The sequence below is a fragment of the Clupea harengus genome, chromosome 14 (assembly GCF_900700415.2).
Source record: "Clupea harengus chromosome 14, Ch_v2.0.2, whole genome shotgun sequence".
Taxonomy (NCBI): Eukaryota; Metazoa; Chordata; class Actinopteri; order Clupeiformes; family Clupeidae; genus Clupea; species Clupea harengus.
In genome coordinates, this window is record NC_045165.1 from 14,840,696 (window position 1) to 14,865,001 (window position 24,306).

At 43.1% G+C, this 24,306-nt stretch overlaps 2 protein-coding genes across 3 annotated transcripts in view; one reads left to right on the plus strand and one right to left on the minus strand.

The window, feature by feature from the left end:
- Positions 1 to 145: 145 nt before the first annotated feature.
- On the plus strand, positions 146 to 2,116 carry LOC105908299. The gene is made up of 6 exons (XM_012836781.3): positions 146 to 312; positions 521 to 588; positions 736 to 810; positions 1,004 to 1,087; positions 1,369 to 1,920; positions 2,025 to 2,116. Exons 1-6 carry the CDS (start codon positions 273 to 275, stop codon positions 2,025 to 2,027), a joined length of 822 nt encoding a protein of 273 aa, XP_012692235.1. The 5' UTR covers positions 146 to 272; the 3' UTR covers positions 2,028 to 2,116.
- A 2,577-nt stretch (positions 2,117 to 4,693) lies between these two features.
- The window catches only part of dync1h1 (dynein, cytoplasmic 1, heavy chain 1), a 50,298-nt gene continuing 30,685 nt past the window's right edge, over positions 4,694 to 24,306 (minus strand). For both annotated transcript variants that reach the window (XM_012836778.3, XM_012836777.3), the window contains exons 54-77: positions 23,971 to 24,183; positions 23,116 to 23,243; positions 22,710 to 22,863; positions 21,439 to 21,585; positions 21,122 to 21,272; positions 20,641 to 20,894; positions 20,246 to 20,380; positions 19,951 to 20,045; positions 19,620 to 19,794; positions 18,660 to 18,735; positions 18,228 to 18,388; positions 17,805 to 17,916; positions 17,452 to 17,512; positions 16,933 to 17,056; positions 16,560 to 16,673; positions 15,964 to 16,134; positions 15,408 to 15,625; positions 14,935 to 15,038; positions 13,364 to 13,572; positions 12,398 to 12,551; positions 12,136 to 12,278; positions 6,018 to 6,186; positions 5,514 to 5,638; positions 4,694 to 5,210 (exon numbers count right to left, since the gene is read on the minus strand). In XM_012836778.3, coding sequence (XP_012692232.1) covers positions 5,082 to 5,210; positions 5,514 to 5,638; positions 6,018 to 6,186; positions 12,136 to 12,278; positions 12,398 to 12,551; positions 13,364 to 13,572; positions 14,935 to 15,038; positions 15,408 to 15,625; positions 15,964 to 16,134; positions 16,560 to 16,673; positions 16,933 to 17,056; positions 17,452 to 17,512; positions 17,805 to 17,916; positions 18,228 to 18,388; positions 18,660 to 18,735; positions 19,620 to 19,794; positions 19,951 to 20,045; positions 20,246 to 20,380; positions 20,641 to 20,894; positions 21,122 to 21,272; positions 21,439 to 21,585; positions 22,710 to 22,863; positions 23,116 to 23,243; positions 23,971 to 24,183 — 3,522 coding nt within the window. In that variant the 3' untranslated portion in view covers positions 4,694 to 5,081. The remainder of the gene's footprint in view (positions 5,211 to 5,513; positions 5,639 to 6,017; positions 6,187 to 12,135; positions 12,279 to 12,397; positions 12,552 to 13,363; positions 13,573 to 14,934; positions 15,039 to 15,407; positions 15,626 to 15,963; positions 16,135 to 16,559; positions 16,674 to 16,932; positions 17,057 to 17,451; positions 17,513 to 17,804; positions 17,917 to 18,227; positions 18,389 to 18,659; positions 18,736 to 19,619; positions 19,795 to 19,950; positions 20,046 to 20,245; positions 20,381 to 20,640; positions 20,895 to 21,121; positions 21,273 to 21,438; positions 21,586 to 22,709; positions 22,864 to 23,115; positions 23,244 to 23,970; positions 24,184 to 24,306) is intronic.

Sequence of the window (24,306 nt, forward strand, 5' to 3'; positions counted from 1 at the left end):
TTTTATGGAATAAAAGATGCAATCTATATTAGTAAGCGTATCGATAGCCTACTTCAAAGTTAGCCATTTTTTGTCTAATTACAAAATAGCCTACTTGACATCGACAGGTGTTTTTCACGGTTGGCAGTACTAGTCCTAAAATACAGGGGCTAGAGGATGCTTGACTTGTCTGGCAGGTTACTGCTTTTCATCTGTGCTCCCAGGCCAACTCGTAATTAAAACATTTTCTAATTAGACAGGAGCTCGACATTTGGCTATACAGGGTTACTAGGATGTCTATGTGGAGGCGACGGCCAAAATATAATTGCAAAGGTAACCACTTACATACAGCTTCGTGAACTTTAGAGAACTTTGTATAGTTGGTTTTAAAGGATTAGCGAAGTTCTTTTCGCATCAAGCACATGTGTGACGCTGGTGCACATGACGTTCACCTGCAAAAGAAATTAGTGGGTTGAGCGGGTGGATTTCCACAATTCTTGTCAGCTTCAGATTGCAATGTTTTGCCACTTTCCCCTTACAGCATATCGAGAAGACAAACATGTCCATAGAGGCCCAGATAGAGTGGATATACTAACATTTAAATACAAGGTGAGGATATCCAGAATGGCCATTTTAAGTTGAATTGCCATTTTATGTTTATAATCCTGTATGTATGTTCGACAAAAACAGCGGTATCAAAATGTGTTAATTAATTGTAAATCTGCCCCCTTCCTGAAAACATATTTTTTGTGTTAGGAGATGTGTAAAATGGACTCAAGCTCTGATTCTGAATCTGATGCAAGCCCTAGGTGGTCAGACACCAGCAGCAAGGTGGGATTATGGGTGAATAATGTCAGCATCACCCACTACTTGATTTATGTTTAATTTAGGCCTACCACAGATTTTAAAACATTGATGATGTGTCATTCTACCAGCTCATTATCACAAAATGGCCTACATTGACATTGTAAAACATTTACAGTAGGCCTATGTTGTATTTACCTCTGGATCGCCTTGGTCTCAGGGCAACGTCAGTGGGGCAGCAGAAAGAAGAGCTGCACAGAAACTGCCATCATTAACACACAAACCCACTGGCTGGCACAACGTGGTGAGTTGAAGATGAACACTCCTGAGTGCGATAGAACAACCAGAGGGCCTCTGACTTTTGAACCCGAGACCTCTTTCAGTCAGCTGATGTCTGGGTGGCCAGTTTCTGTTACTTTATTTTGCAGACTATTGTCAGTACAGACAGAAATTAATGTAATGCTTAAGATAAGCACCTAGGATCTATTGAAAATGTTCCAAATGCTACTGGGAGTTTAAAACAAAGTTCAGTGGTCTGTAGGCCCCCATTTGTCTTTATGTAACATGACCAACACACCCCTTCAGTGCATAGATCCGTACGATGGAAGCTCAGAGGACTCTTGCAGCTCCATGAATGGTTCCAGACGGCCAAAGAAGGGTACCTGCAGGTTTTGGGGAAAGTTCCGGAGAGGGACAGCCATGCATGGCCCCCTCCCCAAGGAGGCGAAGAGAAGTGGGACAACTGATGGTGCAGGAGGATCCCATTTTGGAGACATTCACATGTCAAGCGATTCAGAGATTGATTTCACCAACCAGAATGGCAATTGGCCTTCTAGCGATGTGAAAGATTCAAAGGCAGGGGTGTTGGAAGATAGCGGCGTGTTCACCAGGTCCCCTTCTGACCCACCTGGCCCTGCGCTGTCCACTGTTGGAGGTGATTGCGTGCGGGCTGTGCGTGGTTCATCCAATGAAAACGATCAAGAGACACCAACGCCTCAACTTCAGTCACCTGACTGTACCACAGGCTATGACTCACTTTCCAAAAGGAAGCTGGTTCTTCCCCAGGGTGAAATGGGGTATTGGCACAGGAAAAGGCAATGTATGACTAAAGTGGAAGAGGAGAGCCACAGTCCTGAGGTGAGCACAGCTTGATGGAACAGGAAAGTAGCTCTTATCCTTTGAAAAGAATATAAAACGCTTTGGTGGAATTGTCTAAAACACTCCATCTTTTCTCTCAACAGTGAAATGAAACTGGGGAGCCATCAGGTCAACTTCTGAAACATTTTGAGTTACTTTGCACTTCCACTGTAAATAAAGCACTTGGTGTTAAATATTTTAGTTGTGACTGAGATAATTGATTGGGTGCAACATTCAGCACAACTTATACATATTTGGTACATAGAAAAGTTGATGTAATGGCATACTTAAAAGATACATTTTTGTCACTCACTGAGGCAGTTCATGTTTAGATGACATCTTGGCCACAGAACATTATATAAACATAAATTTTTATTCTAAAACATGGTGGGAAATTAAAACTGACAAACTCCAGAGTGGTTTGGTTCAGAGGGCATTGAAAGGTCATGTGAAGGGTAGGAAGGATTGGAGTCTTAGTGCAGTTAGTGACTGTACTCTGTGTTGTGTTAAGAGCCTTCAGAAGAGGAGCAGCTGACTACCCACGCAGTTGCAATCGGAAATCGGTTTAACCCCCTCACCTCAAAAGATGTGATGCGAGTCGAAGTTAATGAAAATATGACAAAAAGCCTTATTAAAATAAAAAATATGTATTGATACATATGAGTTATTTTGAGAACATAAATTGACTTAACTTTGAGTTCAAATAAAAAAAAATTATTCTTTAGCCTTCATAATTTCTAATAAGTGTATTCGGTAAGTGCTGACAAGCTTCTTACACCTCTCTGTTGGAATATTTTCCCATTCTTCACATGCAAAAGCCTCTAGCTCATTGATGTTTGATGGTTTCCGTTCTGCAACGGCTTTCTTCAAATCCCACCAAAGATTTAAATCCGGGAGCTGAGAAGGCCACTCCAGGATCTATTTCTGAACCAAGCTTTTGGTTGACTAGGAGGTGTGCTTGGGATCATTGTCTTGCTGGAAAGTCCAATGATCATCAAGGTTCAATTTCCCAACAGAAGGAAGTTCCTCTGTTTTTCTGGGAATCCATGATGCCAGGCACACGGTCATGTTTGGTAGTTACTGCAGCAGAAAAAACGTTCCCACATCATTAATGACCCACCTCCATTTTTGACCGTGGGGATGGTATTCTTCTTGTCATAAGCCTGGCCTCTCTCACACCAGACATACCGCTGGGCCATGTGTCCAAACAGTTCCAGTTTAGTTTCATCTGTACATAGAACCGCCTCCCAAAACCCTGCAGTCCTGTCCAAATTCCTCCTGGGATATTCTAGTTGACCTTCTAGTTGTTTCTCGTGGGCAAGAGTGGAGTGCGTCTTGGAGTTAATTCAGTGCCCGTCTTTATTCAGTGCAGCGTTTTGCAGTAACACAGGGTTTTTTCTTAGTTGTCCTGAATATGTTGCCAAGGGCTCTTGACATTTTGGAATTTCTCCCACGGCCAGGCAGGTTTCAAGCTGTGCAATACGTTTTCCTCATAATGCTCTCTGTGGCGTTACATGTTTTGGAAATCTTTTTATACCCAATTCCCTTCAGGCAAAGAAATAATTTCCTCTCAGTTTTTGTGGAAGCTCATCAGTCTTACCCATGATCGCAACTCACCTTGAACACCTTCATGGGTGGGGTTTATGTATGCATCACAGCTGAAGCAAATTAAGGATCATTATAGAGTTCCCAAAGGCTTAATTATGTTTTAACTCCACTTTAGGCCACAATAACCATCAGAAGGTTTTAAAAACAGCAATATTATATAGGGGTTGAATAATTGTGACATGGCTATATTAAAATGCACTGTTGCACACTAATACTACATAATACATTTTCTTTTGTTGATTTTATGTTTTACTCAACTGATAAGGGAAGTCATCCAAGGCAAAATCCTTGAAAAATATTTTACTGGTAAATCATTACAAGCTTTTGAGGGTTGAATATTTCCAATAGCAACTGTAGCTGAAAAAAGAAACTGGCTTCCTTGCAGTTGTGCAATCTGGTGCCAGCTACATGTAGAGCTGAAGGTTCTTATTTTCAATAGTTTCTACTTGATCTGCCCTTACTTGACGTCTACCTCACTAGTAAGTTGTTCTTCTGATCAAATGCGTAACTGTACATGCCTACACCAGTCTTACATAATTTAGCTAAGCAAAATTATTTCAATCAACTAATATGATGCTGTGCTCTCTTCATGATGCAAGCATTTTACATTTGTTCTCATGAAAAGGTAGAGTACCGTATGTGATTCTAAGACCATACACAAATTCAAAAATTCAGCTAGCTCAGGGGTTTTCATCCAGTGGTCCGTGAAGGCATTACCGGTGTAACCCTGACCATGCGTTCAATGACAGTTTCACTGTGGGAATCAGTGGTCCCTCAGGTTGCTTCTTAGTCAGAATGGTGGTCACTGGGTCACAATCAGTTGAAAGCTCCTGCTTAAACTCCAGTGTTCATACAGTCCTGGCCCTATAAATGGGGAAACCAACACTGGCAATGCACCATAAACAATCCCAGCCAATCAACACAGTGCTTTAGGAGGATTGAAGTGAGGGGTGTAATTTGACTGGCTGCTGGGCTCATATATATTAACAATCTTTCGCAAAACCAAATTGTGGACTCTACCTTTAATCTGTGCAACCTGTGGCCCCCAACTTCTACCCTCTAGAATCCCAGTTTATGGCTAGATGGAAAATCCCTGCACTTGTGGGGATTGCTCAACCCCATACATTCCACACACAGTACAGTCAAAGAGATGCCACAGCCATAATTAATGAATACCACCTTTAATGTTAACAGACCAACAGACATTACTCCTTTCTAAAAATACATACAGACAACCTTCTTTAAAACTTCCTCGGTTTCCAACTTTCTTGACTTCCAACTTTCTTGACTTCCAAACCTCCCACCTTCACATTCACAGACTCTTAGTCCCACTTTCCACACACTTTCTGATCTCATTCCCAAAGACTGAATATTTAATGTGTCCACACACAGATTACTACTCTACTAAAAAGCCTTGTTTGATAAATGCAAGTGTATGCTTGAACCATATTTATGCTAGCAAACTACTTTTAATTCAGAGACATGCTAGTTGCTAGGAATGATTAATGATTAAGTTTAACAGCTTTTTTAAATGTTTTGGTGACCAGCGCTCTCTAATCTGTGCAGAGAATGGCAACTCCGCGCTCGTAGAAGTTTTGAGGTTCCTCCTTTGTGGCTATGTCGAAGTCCACGGTGAAGATGAGGTCGGCACGAGTAAAGTTGAGGTACACGGGTAGAGTCACCTGCAATAGGATATTTGGGGGGGTGGGGTGTAAGGAGGGAGACAAATGTGAGTACAATCAAAATGTAATAATTTGCGAGATTGTGACATTGTCAGATCATTGTTAACAAGAAGCGCTGAAGATGCTGAATGCATTGGGGGGGGGAGAAATAAACACATTTGTTGAATGCCTCGGAGTGTGTGTTGTGAGAGAGAGAGAGAGAGAGAGATTGTGAGTGTGCGAGCGAGAGAGAGACTGACAGAGTGTGACCGAGTGAAAGCATCAGATGTGAGAGAGAGGGAGTGTGCGTGAGCGTTTGTTCACCTGGTTCCTCTTCTCGGCACTGCACTGCTTCAGCCAGTGGAGCTGTGTGAGGGGCAGCTCAGTGGAGATGGTGTTGGACAGGGAGAGCTTGTTGTTGCCACAGGTGGCACCCTGCAGCTTCAAGCCTGAGGACGCAAGCAAGAGAGAGATATCAGAAGACCAGGAGTGGGAACAGGACAAGTGCTCTTAAGAAATGATATGTACATAACATACCAAATGACACTCAAAAGCCCAGACGGAAATAGGACTGTGCAAAAAAAAAAAAATTCTGACTTCCACACCACTTTGATGTAACTAAATGACCTATTGAATATTGTTTACAGGGGGTAATCATTCATATTAGAACTTCATAATAGAATTGACTGAGCAAATTGATTGTGCTATTTCTATATACAGTTGCGCTCTCGTATCTAGAAAGGAGCCTATAAGAAGTGCTACACAAGTGCTGCGACTTCTGTTAATACGAGTCCCCCTGTGCACTGGGACTTCTCTGACCCCCCTCACCTTTGATGCCGAAGCTGCAGGCGTCCAGCGGCGCCCCCTGACTGGAAGTCACGTTAACCTCCAGGCACAGCTCCTCCAGGGACCACATGTTGACCTGGGCCACGTACTGACGGGTGGCCGTGATGTAGGCCTCGGGCACGAACAGGCTGCCCAGACACACGTGGATGTTCTGGGGGAAGAAAGAAAATAAACTTTTTAGTGAGACTGAACCGTTTTAGCTTAATAGAAGCCCATGTACTACAATGTCACTGCAGATAACAATCTTTTTTTGTTGTGAGCTGAGCCATTACGGGCTGCCGAAGTTCTAGAATGTTCTGTGCGGTCCCTGTAAGTAGACGAAGGGTTGACTCAAAAACGATCCGCATACGGATGTAATTCTAGAATGTTGATTGGTTAAGATTAGTTACCAGGCAGGAACGGAAAACACCATTTATTTGATTGGCTAATACCAGGACCTCTACTTTTCCCTCTGAGCTGCAACGTCGTTTGCCTGACATTTAATGTGGTGTCACGTTTAACGTTGCTGTTCAACATTAATAGCAACTGAATTACACGTGTGTTAGGTGTAATCTGTAGCGTTAAATAACATAAACTGAGAGTGATTGATAAAGGATATATGTTACACATCACAAACACACATAATCGATGGGTTTTTTGTGTGAAAGTTATTTAATTGGTTAGCTTAAATTACAGTATCTTACATAGGCTGACATGGCTACGATAGCTAACTAGCTACTGTACTGTGTTTGGTTAGCTCAAGCTAGCACTCTTACAAACACACATACATACACAATCGATAGGTTTTTGTAAAAAATAGTTCATTGGTTAGCTTAAATGACAGTCATTTATGCAAGCTGACTAAGTTTGGAAGACTTGAAAACTTCCAGACCTGAAGATGAAGACCTGAAGACAAAAGATCCTTTTTGAAGACAAAAGCCTCTGTTGAAGTTACCTAAACTTCATCAGCAGATTACACATCCCCATCCAGCTAAGGTAAATTGATTTACTTGCATTACAAATAATCTCAGGTAATGTTACAAGTCGCCAACAGCGAGCCTTCCCTTTAGTAGTGCTATATGCTTAGTTGCCCATGCTATTAAATAGAGGACCTTCACTTTTAATTTCGTGAAATTTTTCTTACAAGTAATGTTAGCCCACAGTAGCATAGCCTGCTGTCAAACGCTTCTGGTCAGTGCGCATGGATGACATTTGGCACGAATCAGTCACGTTAAATGCAGCGATCAGGGATTTAAATCTCCCGGTGCTATTGCAATAGTTTCGATGTTTTTGCTCTTTTTTCACGATGTGTTAATGACATTGTACATTGTACATTGTAGCATAGCCTGCTGTCAAACGGCTGTGGGCAGTGCCTTACCTTACCTGAGGGAAAATAAAGCGCTAGGTTGCGCTGCGCGCCAAAACTTTATGGATGACATTTAGCACGTTAAATGCAGCGATCAGGGATTTAAATCTCATGTTTTTATATACATGTACATTTACAGACATATACATGAACATTTACAGACTTTCTATGTGTTCACCGAACTAATGCTGTCATGTTCTCTCTCCCTCTTCTCGTTTGTGACAGTGTGCTACGTTGTGTTTTGTGTGTTTGTGAAGTGTAAGTGACATATTGTGTTTTATTTAGACATCCTTGAGAGATGGAGAGTTTTGCACGTCTGGACGCTATATTTTATTACCTTGCAAATGGTTCCCACCAACTAGGGAGTAGTAGGATACAGATGTCTTCTGTCGGTAGAGCAGCAAAGCAGTATGTGTTAGATATGGGTAAGTTGTACTATGTTAATTCAGGTAAGAGACGTCTAGTTGTACGTACTCCTGAGGAGAGGGAACAGGGTACTGTATGAGTGCCATGACAGTGCAGCCACTGGAGAGCACCCACACAGAAGGCAGTGCAGAATTTTTATTGGCTGACTTTGAAAAAGGATGTAGAGGATTGGGTTGGTGCCTGTGAGCCATGACAGAATTAAGACTGTAGCACCTACGCTACACCCTATTAAGGTCCAGGGTCCCTGGCAGGTCATGGGAGTTGATTTAATTGGGCCGCTCAAAACGACATCCAAGGGTTACACCCATATCATAAGTTTACTGATTTGTTCTCCAAGTGGGTCATGGCTAGGCCTCTGAGAGGCAAGAACGGTCCAGGGGTAGGACTTATGGTGACACAAACTGTTTTGGCACAGGGTGGTGTCAAAAAGATTATCACTGATATGGGAAGAGAGTTTGTTAATGACTGTAACAAAGCTCTTTTTGAAACCTTTGGGATAGAGCATGCTGTAACTTTAGCCTACCACCCGCAGAGCAATGGGCAAGATGAGCGCTCAAACCAGAACATTAAGCGCCATCTTGCAAAGTACTGTAATGAGGAGCAGAATGACTGGGACGTCTATCTGCAACACGCTGTTTATTCGATAAACACCTCGAGCAGCGTTCCACAAAGGTAAGCCCATATTTTGCAATTTATCGGGTTCATCCCGGCAGCAGCGCCGATCCAAATGTAGATGACTGAGATCGCGAACAGTGAAGAGACGCTGCAGAGGAGGGCAGACTCACTTGCCAAAGTTCATGCCAAGGTTCAGGAGAACATTGCAATTGCCCAGGGTAGACAGAAATTGCAGTTTGAAACCCAGCAGAGGCGTAATGTTAAATGCTTTGATGTCAAGGAGGGCGATGAGGTCCTCGTGGCAGACCAAGAAAGCGGTGAAGTTAGGAAATGCGATGAATGAACGTTGGGCTGGACCGTTTAAGGTGGAGTCCATGACAGCCAAAAGAGTGTCCAGATCTGTTGACAGTGAGGGTCTTTCAAAGTGAAGTCAGATGGTGAATGTTCGTTTTGCCAAATGTTTTGCCATTTGAAGCCATATGTTCGTCGAACAGACACGCCAAGATGTCGGCATCGCTTCTGATGTCCAGGAATTGAGTGTATTGTGCGACATCTCGATGGAAGCTGTAGGTGCTGAATGTAGGTATTTCTTCATTTATACATCTCCACATATGTACTGTCATGTCAAGTTCAATGTAGAGTGTTGAATGTGTTTCATTTTCCTTTTTCCTAAAAGGTGCAGATGTTGATCACACACACAGCAAGGCAGCAGACACAGGTGAGGGCACAACCTTGTACAGAGAACAAACATATTTGTACATACATAGATGTATATGTATAGTAGATGCTGAATGGTTTGTGTTTGTGTGTGTGTTTTTCCCAATTTCAGATATTCCTATTCTCTAAATAAGTTCAGAGGACGAGGTACATTTTCTAAATGTATTAGTGTTCGTTTCAATGTATTAGTTTCTTCTGCTTTCTTCTTTTGATCTGTTGGTTATTTAACTCATTCACTGTTTTTCTGCAAAGGTAAAATGGTCTATAGTCTACCATGGTGAACCATCTTTTCCATTTAGTAGTAGTTTGGGGTGGACATTATGTGTAACTTCTATACACATGCTTCCAATCCATCAGGTACTGACGCAACAGATCCGCAATGATGTGGACAAATACGCGTCTTGATCAGCATTGGAAGTTGTCGTGCCACGTTGCGCGACGTAGACAGTCTGGCAGGCCCAGAGTTCAACTGGCTGACCGATGATGTAAGTAAAACTTAGAAATACATTTTTATTTTACTTTTTTCCTATCATGTTGTCGTCAAATTTCTTTTTCTTTCTTGTAGATTGTGAATACGCGCGTTGCAGTGATTGCTGCAGATCACAAACAACGTTCCACTGTAAGTAGTTTCTATTTTCTCTGTAGTCTGACAACCTACCAGTATCTGTTATTGTTTTGTAGAAGTTTACTCTGGTTTTTTTTGTCTTCACAAGACAAAGCAGTGTTTCACGCCCTTACCACAGACGCATACACGTTGTGGTGTCGTGACTGGACAGCACATAGTTGTGTTACGGAAAGAACTTTAAGCTGTATCAATGGCATTAAGCCAGATGGCGTGGTGCTACTGCCCCGTCTCGTAGGTCTGCGTTAAAATAAAGCTTTACAGGTTTGGTCAGCGGACACCTGGGGTTAAATGCGTTGTACTGTAGCTTTACAGGTTCGGTCAGCGGACACCTGGGGTTAAATGCGTTGTACTGTAGCTTTACAGGTTCGGTTAGATAAGGTGAAGTTGTGCCCTGCTGCTGGCGTTCCCTAGTCAATGCCAGTCACTTGGAGTTAGACGTGCCTTGCTTCTGTCACCGGTCACATGGGTTAGACTTTGTCTTACAGGTGTGGTTAGCGCACACCTGGGGTTAGAAAGATGTGCCTTGTTTTTACTGTCTTACAGGTGTGGTCAGCGAGCAGTGCGTGTGTTGCGCTTGTAGGAAGTCCTTTACGGTTCCCAAGTGCGGCGTGCAATCTGTCAGCGCACACCTGGGGTTAGACGTACGCACTTCCACAGGTTGTATTTACTGTTTTTTGTAAGGGGACAGGTAAGTTTGGTTGTCTCTCCATTTTCCCCTTTAAATGTATGTTATATGTATACCATGTTCTATGTATGTCCCTGTGAAGTTTGTATGTCTGTCACACATGTCTGTTATACACATTTGTTATTTAAAAGTATCTAAGCATCCTTTTATTTTTCATTAACCTTGTGTGGAGGCTATCCTAAACAGGTCTTGCTTTGAATGGTGTTAGTAATCATGTTTTTTAAACAAGTATATGCTTTGCAGTATATTTCCACAGGTCTACTCAATGGAACACATCAAGACTCAATTAATTTAGACTGACCACAGCAAGACACTGCACCTGAAGACAGGCACCTATCTCCCTGCAATCACCCGACACTGAATGTCTTGCATCAAATTAAAAAAAACCATACACTGTCATAGTTTTTTCAATGTTTGCTATTGAATTGTATTTAAATTCGTTCAGATGTTGTTTATCATGTGTGCATATACATCTGCACCCTAGTGTAATTACTGCACTTGGTTTGGAAAATGTATTTATTGCTAGCTCTACTGATGGCTGTAATGTGTAAGTACTCAGCTGTCAGTCAAAGTTCAGAGCAGTTATGTGTCACTGTCAAGATTATGTCACTGAATAAATAGATTGGTTTCAAAGACATTAATTGGGAACCTTTTTTAGAACCTAGTTTCTATCACCAATGTTTTCTATACCTCTGTAAAACTGTTGACTGTTTGTAACTAACATTACAAACAAATTGCAAGGAAGGTTGCTCTTTTCTTCGCAAACATATTTTTTGTTTGCCATTCTCGGAAACTGATTTCAATAACCTGTAGTATGCATAGGAGTTCAGGGGGCTTAGCATTTCTAGGTTGCTGCATTGATGTGCTATATTGTTTTGGATATATTGTGCATTTGTGCATAGTGTTACAGACAGTTAGTGTAGCAACTTCGTGACATGAGGAGTAGATGTTCAAGGTAAGAGACGTGTTTATTTATTTATTAATTAATTAATTAATTAAACCGATGCGACCAAGATATGATGTCAACAGGTTGACTACCAGGCTAAGCTAACGCATCGTTTGGCTACGTTAGCTTACTGCTATGTATTTTCCACGGTTGAAAAGTTCGGTGAACAAGTCGGTTGTTTGTTTAGCCGTATGACTTCGTAAAAATTCGGTTAACAAAACAGCTGTGTATTAAAACGTATAACTTCACAGAATTAAAATAAAAAAAATAAAACGATCGTTTAAAAGTCAGGCAAACGACGTTGAAGCTCAGCGAAAAAATAGAGGTCCTGCTATTAGCCAGTTCCTGCCTGGTAACTAATCTTAACCAATCAACATTCTAGAATTACATCCGTATGCGGATCGTTTTTGAGTCAACCCATCGTCTACTTACAGTCCCTTTTCAGGTTTTAGTCCTGCCTTTTCTTTGGGTGGGTGAAGTGGGTAGACTGTGCTGGGCATTTGTGTAGCGATCCTTAAGTACCACCAGAAAGAGCTTAACATCGGACCTCACATTTACATAAATTGATTACAAATAAAACATACCGGTCCTAAATGCCACATTTACGTAACATTACAAGATGCAATTGATTTTGTAACCACAGTGCAGAAAAGTGAAGTTAAACATGCTGATTCAGTCACAGCTATGGCTTGGTGTGATCTATTGGGGCGAGTCTGTGGTGACGTGCGTGTGTGCACTGACCTTCAGCTCTTTGGCGCCCCCACTGGCGGCGGCCTGTGAGATCTGCTGCAGCTGCTTGATGCGCTCGCTAAAGTCCGCCACCCACTGGATCACAGTCATGGAGGCTGGCACTGTGTAGCGGCACCAGCTGCGTGGCAGAATGCCTGCAGGAAGGATACACACACTTGATTTAAAATACATTTCACAAATCGAAATAAGCTCTAGCTGTACATGTAAATACATATGAACATTATCTATTTATGAATGATCGTGAAATAGTGACCTTTGACCAGGTCGTTGATGAGGGTGCGGAGGTCGTTGGTCTGCTTCTTCTTGCCCTCACACACCTGCACCACATCAGTCAGGTCCGTACGCACCTCCTGCAGCATGCGCGCACCCATCTTAACCTCGCGCTCGAAGAACCGGAACAACGGATCCTACATTTTAGGAAACGGGTAACAAATGGATCTCTTTGAACAGAAATGTGCATGTCTCCTGGTGGGATGTAGTTATTTGGTTTAGCTCATGAAATGTGGAGCAAGAAAAAGGTCAATAAAGTTTTTCGAGAAGGAGGATTACAAGTTCCTGTGAATGTAGTGTCATTTGCACATCACCATTAGGGCTGAACGATTTGGGAAAATAATCGAATTGCGATTTTTTTCTCCAAATATTGCGATTGCGATTTAATATGCGATTTTTTTTATTTTATCCAATTTTTTTTCCCAACAAATCGTAATGAATGATTTAAATATGACCAACACAATATTAGATACATTTAGTGTAAAATATTATTTCCCACATTTTACATTTTTATTTAACTGCTCATTACAGAATCAAGAACAACAAATCGGTGGCTTTGTTTAAATTACTTAAATGCACAGTGGCAAAGTCATTGTAAGAATAAACACAAGGCAGGCACTATTTATTTTTTTTAGACCACATTTTTAATCGCGAACGTTGCGGTTAGAAAATCGCGTTCTATCATATCACGATTAAATCGCAAATGCAATTAATCGTTCAGCCCTAATCACCATGTTGCAGAAAAAAAATCATCATGTACCCAGACTCCTTACTCATCATTACGAGCACAATAATCTATGAGGAATACCCAATGTTTTGTATTCTGCTTGTTAAGAGCGATAGGGAGAGGACTCATTTTTCTTTTGTCTTGTAATACCATTTCAGGCCTGCCCCAATCCTCTGCAGGCTTACGGCAAAGCCCCAGGCACACATATATGCCCTGCATTACCTTGATGTTCTCAACGGTGCGTTTGAGGTGGTTGACGGACTCTGGGATGAGCTGCAGCCAGTTGGAGGCGGTGGTGCGCAGTATGCGCATCCAGGCCGGCTGGGCGTCCGAGGAGCTGCTGGTGCGCTGCTTCTTCTCCGTTTCGTAGGCCAGGTCGTCCTCGTCCTCCAACATCTGCATTTTCAGCATCTTACCCATCATGTCAGTGCCTGAGCAGCACGGCCACGGGCACGCAGGGGAGTGGAGGGGGGAGAGTGAGAGGAGGAGGAGGAGGAAGACGGACAGTGAGAGGAGGAGAAGAAAGAACGAGGGAGAGGAGGAGGAAGAGTAAGAACATGAGAGGGAGGAGGAAGTTGTGGGGAGCAGAGGAGGAGGAGGAGGAGGAGGGAGAGGAAAGGGAGGATGCAGGAGGAAGGACCGAGGCCATTGATAGTGCAGGAGAGTTGGGATGGGGGGAGGGGAGGGAGGGAGACCAAATTAATAATGGATGACAAACTGCAGCGCTGCATTCGCCTTTGACATGTTAACTCACATACAAGAGATTAAATAAACACTTACAAAACGTACTTACAAAAATAATTAGTTAGGGAGAATAATAGGGAGAAGGAGAAAGTAACTCAAAATTCTTATACTTATTAGAACAAAACATTGACAGTAAGGTAGTGAATTATAATGGTCCCATGCATGTTTGTGGGATGGCAAGTTTAAGTTTAAAGCACAAACATGGAGCGCTGTGAGCAAAAGCATAAAACTCATGAAAACCAAAAATCAACCAAAGGTTAGGGGAGTGCGTAAGCAGCTGCTGGTAGCCGACACGACTGATGCGAAATACAGCTGCCAGAGGGTGAGGACTCAACCCCCACCCCTGCCCCTGGCAGAGCACACTCCCCAGTGTGTACCCATCACTAGCTCACACACACACACACACACACACTACAATTTCTACCATCTCTCTAGGCTAAAGTAGCTGATCTTTAAAATTGGTTAAAATAAAAATAAAAAAATGGAAAAAACTATTTAGCCATGTAACCAGCATTTGAAATGAGTATTCTAATTTCAACTCCGACCTTATAGTTCAAGCTTGTTTTGCAGAATTTAATTTTGAATTTCAACCAATTCCATAAAAACTACATAATCTAAAATTAAGAGTTAGTATAGTGAATTCTACTTTTAGTTCTACAGCCACCTCTTGTTTATTAGCTAAAGACCTGTCCTGGAGTAGTAAACGGATTTAGGCATGCATATTATAAAACACGGAGAGCAGTGAGAGTCAGTGAGTAACATACACAGGGGACAGAATGCTCTGTCAAAGGCAGAGCAAAGTTATTCATATTTGGTTATGCGCTGTATGAGTTAACCTTTGCAATGATGTTAGCCTGTGAACACATCAACTGAGAGAAACACTGTTAGAGAAACACTGTTACACTGTAGTAGATACATGTGGAGAAGCATTGACAAAGAGCCCAGGTGTCAGTCAAGTGGGCTATGAGGAAGGAGACCCTCTCTCATAGCCTGTTGTCACAGCGTCACCATGGTGAGCCATGGTGAGTGACAGGAGCTGGTGGCCATACCCTGTGTGGTGAGCAGGACCCTCTCTGCGTTGCTAGGCAACCCCAGCCAAGATGGTGTCTGGGTGTCTGGAAGCATCTCCACCCAGTTCATGAACTCCTCACGCCTGAAAAGCACACAGCATACAGCTGGATCAATCAGAAATTTCAAAGGACTTGCTCATATCTGACCGTGTCCTGTTAGAAATTCCTGTTACACAAAAGTTCCAGTATGTCTACACTTTAAAAGGGGCCATGTATTCTAGAAGGAAAGAGAGCATGGTGAAATGTATTAAGCAATGACTTTCTTATTCTTAACATTGTGACACTGGCATTTTTCTAGTTTCTGATGTTTGTATAGTCAACAGTATTACGCTTTGCATGTCAAAGGTAAACTACAAACAGAACACGTGAAATGTGATTTCATGTCCTCTGGTTCATTGCTGAACTTTTCTGATGGGCTCTGCTCAGGAGTAAGGGGGAAACCCAGCACTAACCTGATGCCATCAGGCATCTTGATGTCCTTGTGTCCGTCCACCTTGAAGGCGAGCTTGAACTCGCTGTCGAAGCTGCGGGTGGTGAAGAGGCGGTCCAGGAAGGTGTTGAGCAGCCGCTGGTCGAACTCGTTATCGATGCGCCCGCCGTAGATGGACTGAGCCATCAGCGTCTTCAGGGCCGCCCACGGGATCTTATCTGGAGAGATGTTCTGACGACCCTGGGTGAGGACGGGAAGGGAGAGAGATCAATACAACACCGGTCATAATTACATTACACACAAACAACCATAATCCATGTAAAAATCACTACACTCATTCTTAAAAGTGCATTTCATATGTTCAACATGCAACACGATTGTTCATATCTAGCATGTGCTAACATTTCTCAATGAACACCCAATTGTGTTACTGGGCATGCCTGGTGTGGGTCAAATACTGTAACAAATGTCCTACTGGGGTTGTTACTTTTCCTGATGCATGCAACATCCATGCAACTTCACAAAGGCCCCTTTGAAGTCAATCAAAAGTGCTCATGTCAAACACCATGATAGCCCACCTTAGCGGTGTCGTCCAGCCAGGTGTCGATGGTGTCACAGGCAGAGCGCAGGTCCGACTCTCCGAACTCGTACTTCTTGGACCAGCCCAGGGGGGCGTAGCGCAGGCGCTCCTGGATGACGGCGTGGAACCAGGCCAGCAGGAAGTAGAGGCGGGCGCGCTCGTTTGGAGCCTGCAAAGCAAACGTGGCAGTTAGCAAACAACTTGGTATGATGGAGAACTGTTTAGGTCGTTCCAGCTAGGCAATGATCTTGCATTTCGGAATAATGCACGCTAATGATGCATATGATTACAACAGGGACAGGGCAGATGGCCAAAATGATCAGACTGCCCTTAGAATCACAGAGATTAAAGTTGCTCTATCCAGGCAATGCTCTGTTACTATGGTAGCAGACAAAACAGAAAAGTCTCGGGTAACGTGCACTTACGAAATCAGAAAGAGATTCATTTTTTTTTTGCACACGGGTTGGAAGGTTACAGGCCTTCAAAAGAAACTCCTTCAGACCTCAGATCTGCAGATTTGTCCACCATTATCTTCTAAGCCCACTTGTGAAAGAACAAACATCAAAATGACATGGAGGCATGTTCTGAGCTCACCTTGCACATGCGAGCCACTGGGATGTTGGAGAAGGTCCTCAGCATGTTGGCCTTGACGCCTGGAGGCGGCTCAAACACAAAGATGCGACCGGCACGCAGCAGGTTCACTGGGACCTGAGGGAGACCAGGACAGAACTCAAATTAAACCGTTTGATGACAATGTCTACGGTTAAGTCTGAATCTGGCATCTAATGATTTTCTAAAATTACAGCAAGTAGCTATTATTATAATAGTCTTTTGTCCCAAAAAATAAATGGCACATTTCATAAATACATAACAAAACAATAAAAAAAAATGAATAGAATTTATATTAATAAAGCAATGCTTAAAGAAAATAGAAAAAAAAAACTGCATTGGGTTAATTTGGACTGACCTTGGGGTTGATCTCCATGGTGAGGAAGAGGCGGAAGCAGGCGTGTGGCTGCATGGAGTGGAGCTTCTTCTCCAGTTGCATGAGCCAGGCAGGGGCCAGGTGCACATTCTCCAGCATCACCCACCTGCACAGGAGAGAATGCAGGGAGGTTAACCACATGTGACTATTGTACTGAGCTGGGTAGGGCAGAGGTAATGCTGCAGTCCAGAGGCATCTGGACAGGGACATCATCTGTGAAGAACTAGACTTGTGCTCATCCAGCTGGCATGTGGACATCCTCAAATCAATGTTGAGCCTTGCCACTTTCAGAGGGCGATCACAAAATGTCTGAGGTAAAAGTTATAGCACAGTCAAAATGGAAAAAATCTAAATTGTGCCATCGTCCAAATACCTCCAGTGCATGTCAATGAACTGTATACACGTATTAAGGGAGTGTTTTCCAGAGAGCTATAGAACGGCTTTAGTGGATTTCAATTCACTCAAAGAAAAGACAGCAGAAACATTTCCACTGACACTGACCTGCCAGACTTCACAGCAGTGTTGATATCACGGTCAGCTTTGTTGAAGCCCTCAGCAGAACCTGCGAAGCAGAGATAAATCAAAGTTCACCCAAGCCTCTGTTTTTACAGTTCAACTGCAACCAAAAAAAAAAGAAACAAAAAAGTAAACGCTGCATCCTGTGGCCTAACTGTACGGGGTCAAAGTTTAAACACACGGGCATACTGTGGCCTAACTGTACGGGGTCAAAGTTTAAACACACAGACATCCTGTGGCCTAACTGTACAGAGTCAAAGTTCAGTGCAATCAGATACTGAACTTGAATCTGCTCTTTGGCAAACCAGAGTTTCCGCAGACGCCCTGCGTAGTCTTACCAATGGAGATGGAGGTGATGTGTTTGTTCTGCTCAGCAGCCAAATCTCTCACCAGGCCGCTGGCGTCGTACCCGGGCACAGAGCACATCAGCACAGGGGTTCCAGGTTTCACCTGAAAACACCAATTCAGCCTCATCAGCACAGGGTTAAACCAAACCCATGAAGTAATTACTAAAATAATCCTCACTCCTAATCCTATCCCGAGTTCTAATGCGCATACCACATAAAAAAATGAACCTCAGAAGCTTTTTGGCTTGGTTTATGTTAAGTCACAGAATGAAACATTTGTTTTCAGAGAAAGCAGTACGGTTGCATTTACAGACTGATTTATTTGTTTTTATTATTTGTCAAACTGTGGTTTGATGGGAAACGATACATTTCTATTCTAAAATTACAGTAATTGAAAAGTGAGCTGCTAGTCACCTCATTGTCCACAATGTTGGCCAGGTCGAGGGGCTGCTCAATGATGGCCATGAAGGTCTCTCCCAGGACCTTGGAGACGAAGATGTGGGACATGGCCAGCATACGGTCAGGCCTGAAGGCCTGGATCAACAGCAGCTGGTGCACTGCCTGGCCAATAGGAGCTGAGGAAGGAACACAAGCATGTAAGTGGCAGGCCAGATGACCAATCACACGTGAGATAGTAAAATTGCCACACAACCATATTTGGCTATTACAGATTCAGGACAGGGAGAGGAGATGAGAACACATTTAATTCGTTATTGTTTCAATATTTTCACCTCTGAGTGTAAAGGTAAAGTAGCCTATTACAGACCACACACTGAGGCTATGACACTTTGAAGGCTTTGCAGTGTGTACATTTGTTTGAGTATGACAGGGGCTTTAAGGACTTACTGGATGCCTTCTCCTCGGCCCACAGGTAGGGCACAGACAGCTCGGGGGAGTTGCTCTCAACCCACATGAAGAATTGCTGCAAGGAGAAAACAAAGAGCTTCTGTCAAATCTACTCCACTAAAGATTGCAAGTTCGGAGTACATTTCACCTTAAGGCTTTAGGAGTCGTGTAATCAGTGCATTCATTTGTAGTCGTTTATAAAACCTTCAGGAAATATCAGAGGGCAAGACAAGGGGACTTTTGAGTCTGCAGTACAAGATGTGGTAAAAAGTGTGTGTGTGTGTGTGTGTGTGTGTGTGTGTGTGTGTGTGTGTGTGTGTGTGTGTGTGAGAAAGTGTGGTGAGACACTGCGGTCTTAAACAGAAAGAGGATGTTACATTTAAATGTCTGACAAGGTATCAATAATTATTATAACCAATCTCCATGAGTATGATATATGAGTCCTTTTTTGGAGATGGAAGGTATCAATAAGTCGATCACGTATCAAAGCAACCGTGACAGGAAACATATGAAACTTGCATGTAAGATCATTACCAAAGGGCATAGATTCACTTCTAAAACAAAGAGCAGGAAATGGTAGTGACACCGCTGAATATTCAACACACTCTCCAACTGCCTTTTTGTGTACGTCTTGCAGACTATCTCTGCCATCTTACTGCAATGAAGAACTCTATGTGTATTCTACGTTAGAATGATTTTCTGAACCAATGGAAAAAGTATTTTATTGTGAAATAAGAGAGAATACAGAGCATGGTGCTCACTATCTGCATTTGAGAACTAGCACAACCTCTTGAGCGGGAGGGAAAATCCGATGATTTATACATCCCTAATCTACCCAGGCTTCAAGATGGCTTCTTTCAGAGACTTCGGACTAGTAGATAATCGAGGATAATGGGATGGTAGATAATAGAAGGAACTGTATAGCCTTTATGTTCGATGTTTAAGTTAGCATCCTCTCACCTCGTCGGCCTGCACTTTGGTGATCAGGTCATTGAAGGCAGGCATGCGGTTGAGTCGCACCATGGCCTCGCTCTGCTCCGTGGTCAGACCCTTCACCTTGGGGATGGACATGCCATTCAGCACAATCTCCTTGCCACGCAGGAAGTGCTGGAACTCGACGTCAAAGGCTGGCTCACTGCACAATGGAAGATCACATACATACATTAATTCATAGAATGCATGTAAAATATTATATACCAATGCCTACCACATACATTTATACAAAGCATATGTTCTCAAATTCAGTCTCAATGTGGTAGGGATTGTAGATGTGTGGATAAGAATAGATCACCTGGGCATGCCCTTCAGGTTGATCCTGGCCAACAGCATGGCAAAAGTGATATGGTCATGGTGAAGCATGCCTCTTGCCACACGGTTAAATGCAATCTGTTAAGACAAACAAAATACAGCCTTGTTAAGGATGGGCAGGGAGAGAAAAAAGGGGGGGAAAAAAGCCTTTTATTTAGGAAAAACATGGTTTATGTCAAGGCAATGAGACCCTCCCAGAGACTGTAAAACTTCCCATGTCAAAATCAGTTTCCAGTAGATTACGTTTACAGCCTCTCTTTGTTGGGTGGGTGACGTACCTGGAACAGGTCTTTGGTGATGACGTGGAGGCGCTGGCTGTGGTCACTGATGCCCTTCAGGTTGGCGTTCTCATAGAGGACTGTGTGGTAGATGTCCAGGAACAAGTGGAGGGAATACTGGTACAGGAAGTGGATCTGACGAGGCAAAAAAAACAAAAAAAAACACGCACACAAATTCAGATAAACAACAGTTAAAACATTCAGTTGTCACATCTTTTAAAATCAGTAACATTAAAAGTGCAGTGTGCAGTTTTAGTTGTCAAAAGATATGAATCCAAGCCTTAAAAGATGATCTGCAGTTTACATTTTAAAATCTCTGTGTGTTCTGTGAGTGTTTTTCTGCAGTAGATGAACAAACGTCACTGCAGTTGAGGTCCAGAGAAAAGTGTTCTCACCTGGTTGAGGGCTTCCATGGTGAAGTAGATGCTGCTGCAGGCCGAAGACAGGGACAGGTACTGCTGAGACACCGACTCCACCTCCTGCATGACGATGTCCGTCTCCTCTACCTTCCTCGTCACCTCCGCTGCCTCCTTCTTCAGGTTCTCCAGTGTGGTGATGATGGTGTCGTCGTCCAGGATACGACCCTTGACCTCATTCAGGGCCTGCAGGAGGGACTTCTCCAGTTGACGCAGACGCAGCTGGAACTCACCTAGTGGGGCAATACTTATTCAATTGATGCTGAATATGATTATGACTGCTGTGTCTACTAATGCATGAGTGGGATCAAGAGTAGCTGTGAATATGTGCATATCATGACGGTATGATTTTGTAACAGTGCTGTAAAAACTTTGTTTATATCTACCATGCAAAGACGAGAGAGAGAGAGAGAGAGAGAGATTGTAAGAATGAGAGAGGTTGTGCTTAACCACGGCTCACCCTGCAGTTTGAGGAGGTCGGAGCGTTTCTCGTCCACGTCAGGCCTCTCGGCCTTCAGCACCTCATTGAGGCACTGGCTCTGCAAGCTGCTGCGCGTCACCGTGAAGTTCACAAAGGTCACACGAGAGCACAGGTCCGGTGGGAACTCAACCTGAAAAACACAAATACAGAGGACGGGAGTCATGACCGGTCTACTGGTACATCAGCAGAGATTAATGTTGATAAATAATACTAGGTCATGACAATTTTGGAAATAAAAAATAATGAGGAAATAGCCCAGGTATTTCTGTGACTGCTTGTAGGGGGGGGACACTGACCGTGGGGTCGCGAGTGGAGAGGAAAATGACGAAAGACGGGGACAGATCGATGTCCTGGTCTCCCAGGGTGATGAGCACTCTGCCTCCGGTCCTGCGCACCTCTCTGTTCAGCACTGGGTTGAGGATGGGGTCGTAGCTCTCCACGTCCTGTGCAAGAAAACAATCAACAACTCATTATTTTAAAAGCACTGTTAATCAAAATAACATTAATCTTGTATTATATATACACGTATGTTCTCATTAGCTAAAATGTTGCATTAGTGCAGGTTCAAAAAATGTACTCATGAATCATGTATTTAAAAAACAACAAAAACAATCTCCACACACACACACACGAGAGGCGAGCTTCTCTCGACCGTGGGTCGTGAATTCAGTGTTTCATGTTGTGGGTAGAAATGTCCTCGACATTATTAACCAATCATTGTTCTCTGGGGTTGTGGCTTCATTTCTTAAACATGCTGTGGTGAAAATGTACCTCAAAAAGCCTAATCTGGATCTCTACGCTTCCATTTATAGCGAGAATAGCTGAGAAGGCGGTTTTTAATCAATTGTAATAATTCAATTGTATTGTTATCTGACTGAGAATAGGATCCTTGACATGTACTGAGGCCGCACTCCTGGTGGTTACAAACAATCTGCTGCTCATTACTGACTCAGAAATAAAAATGTGATTAATTATGTGGTTAGTGCCTTATTTTACCAACTGAGAACAACTGCTAAAGTGCTGAGTTTCCTGTCCCGTAAAGATTGTGAGAAGGGGGTCGTTTATATCTTCCAGACCAATGCAAATTGGTTTAATTTGAAATCTAAGGGTGATCAAGCTTTTACTGTTGTTGGTCTTAAATTATGGAACAGACTCAGACCATTTCATATCAGATCTGCCACCTGCTGGTAGACTTTTAAAACTAGACTAAAATCTACTTGAACACACTGGCCATTCCCTGGATGTTCTTTTGGTGGCGTGCTCTTTTTTGTTCATTTTTAGTTCAGTCTGAGGTCGTGTTTTTAACTGGGCTCTTAGTCCAGTCTGAGGTTGCTCAATGATTTTTGGTCAAGTCTACTTCTAAATTGTTGGTCTTTTATTAAATTTTACTCTGTTAGTGCTTTCATATTTAACACACACACACACACACACACACACACACACACACACACACACACACACACACACACACACACACACACACACACACACACACACACACACACACACACACACACACACACACACACACACACACCGGGGCTCTTGGGAGAGCAGCATAGAGCACCTGCACAAGCAGAGGATTTCCGAATCTCAGGGCGCTCTCCAGGTTCTTCCTGAAGGCATCGTCCAGGAAGCTGGTCCTGGTGATCTTGCGGTCCTTGTACTCATTCATGATGAACTCTGTGGCCTGGCCAGATGGGTCAATAATCAATGGGTACCTGGGCAGATAAAAACACAATTAGTTAAACAGCTCAAATCTTCGGTGAGGTTCAAGATAAGGAATCTCAGCATAAACATTTCATATTTTTGCAAGTGCATGGCACAAAAACAGCATCATCAGTTTTGACACTAGTATCTCTTCAAACCAAATTCCATGTTTTGTGGCAACTCCTCTTTTTTTTCCCAACACCTGAATAATACCAAACGGCTTCCGTCATCACACCTGGTCTAGTCCTGGGATGGATGCTCACCTGTTGAACCTCTTGAGCATGATGGCGTTCTCAGTGCACAGGTCATCAGCAGGTAGGGAGTTGGCCTGCCAGCGCAGCCGCTCATCCGCATTGGACAGATACTCCGTCCTGGCGATGTCCGTGCGGAACTGATGAGGAGAAGAGATCAGAGAGCAGGTCAGTCAGGTGCTAGAGGAGGCTTTTATGGTCTTCATTAGCACCATGAGATGATTTACGGAGGACAATTTACAATATCATAAGACACTTACAGAACTAAGTTGGACTACTGAGTTACTACTAAGTTTAGTACATCATGACCTAATTACATAATGTCTGCCTGGGCCTGCATTCACAAAGCATTTTAAGGCTGAAAGTAACTCAGAAATGATTCAGGAGAAACCTTTTAAAATAATGGGCATGTCTGTGAATTACTGTTAGTTGCTAATTTTAGCACTAAGGACATTTGGAATTTTTTGGGCTAAGTCTAGGAGAACTAAGATGTAGTTGAGAGAACTCCTAACTCGCCAAGACCAACTTCCAGTCATTCTACGTTATAATGTTTTTGAATGGAGATGCAGAATTAGTAAAAACATAACGCATCGAACCGCAAGGAAATAATTAGAGAGCTTATAAGGGATGCAATAAGTCACCAACTAACCGAAACACACACAAAGCCTAAATGGAATTGCATGTAATGGTTAATTGTACAAATAAACTAGCTCTTAGGAGTACTCTTAGTGGCATGATCAAATGTTTGGGAATACAGGCCCTGATCTACAATAGATTTGATTCAGCCTTCATCAGATCAGGATCTTTGGTTTGCAGCACAAGATCCAGATCATCCGAATGACCCGAGGCAAGTGATCACAGACATACCAGAATGTTGGCCTGCTGCAGGTGGTGTGACCAGGTGGTGAAGAGGTTCTGCCTCATCTGCTGGTCAAAGTAGCCGGCGTAGGCGATGAAGGCGGCAGACAGGAGGCAGTCTCCGGCGATGGTGGCCATCTGATTCTTGAAGGTCTCGCTGGTCTTCTCCCAACGGTCCCTCTCAGCAGACAAGCTCTTAAGCAAGGCTGTGCTGCGGTTCACCTGAATGGTAGGTAAGGAACATTTGGGTCAAAGGGCTTGACGGTGTGAGTCTATCAATATATGAATAACTAAGTACATATCACTTTTGCTATGCTGTTGGCCAGGATCAACCTTAAGGGTATG

Coding starts and splice junctions, on each gene's coding strand:
- LOC105908299 (XM_012836781.3), top strand. CDS start 273: ATGTCTATGTGGAGGCGACGGCCAAAATATAATTGCAAAG. Junction 313..520: donor GCCAAAATATAATTGCAAAG/GTAACCACTTAC, acceptor TTCCCCTTACAG/CATATCGAGAAGACAAACAT. Junction 589..735: donor TACTAACATTTAAATACAAG/GTGAGGATATCC, acceptor TTTTTGTGTTAG/GAGATGTGTAAAATGGACTC.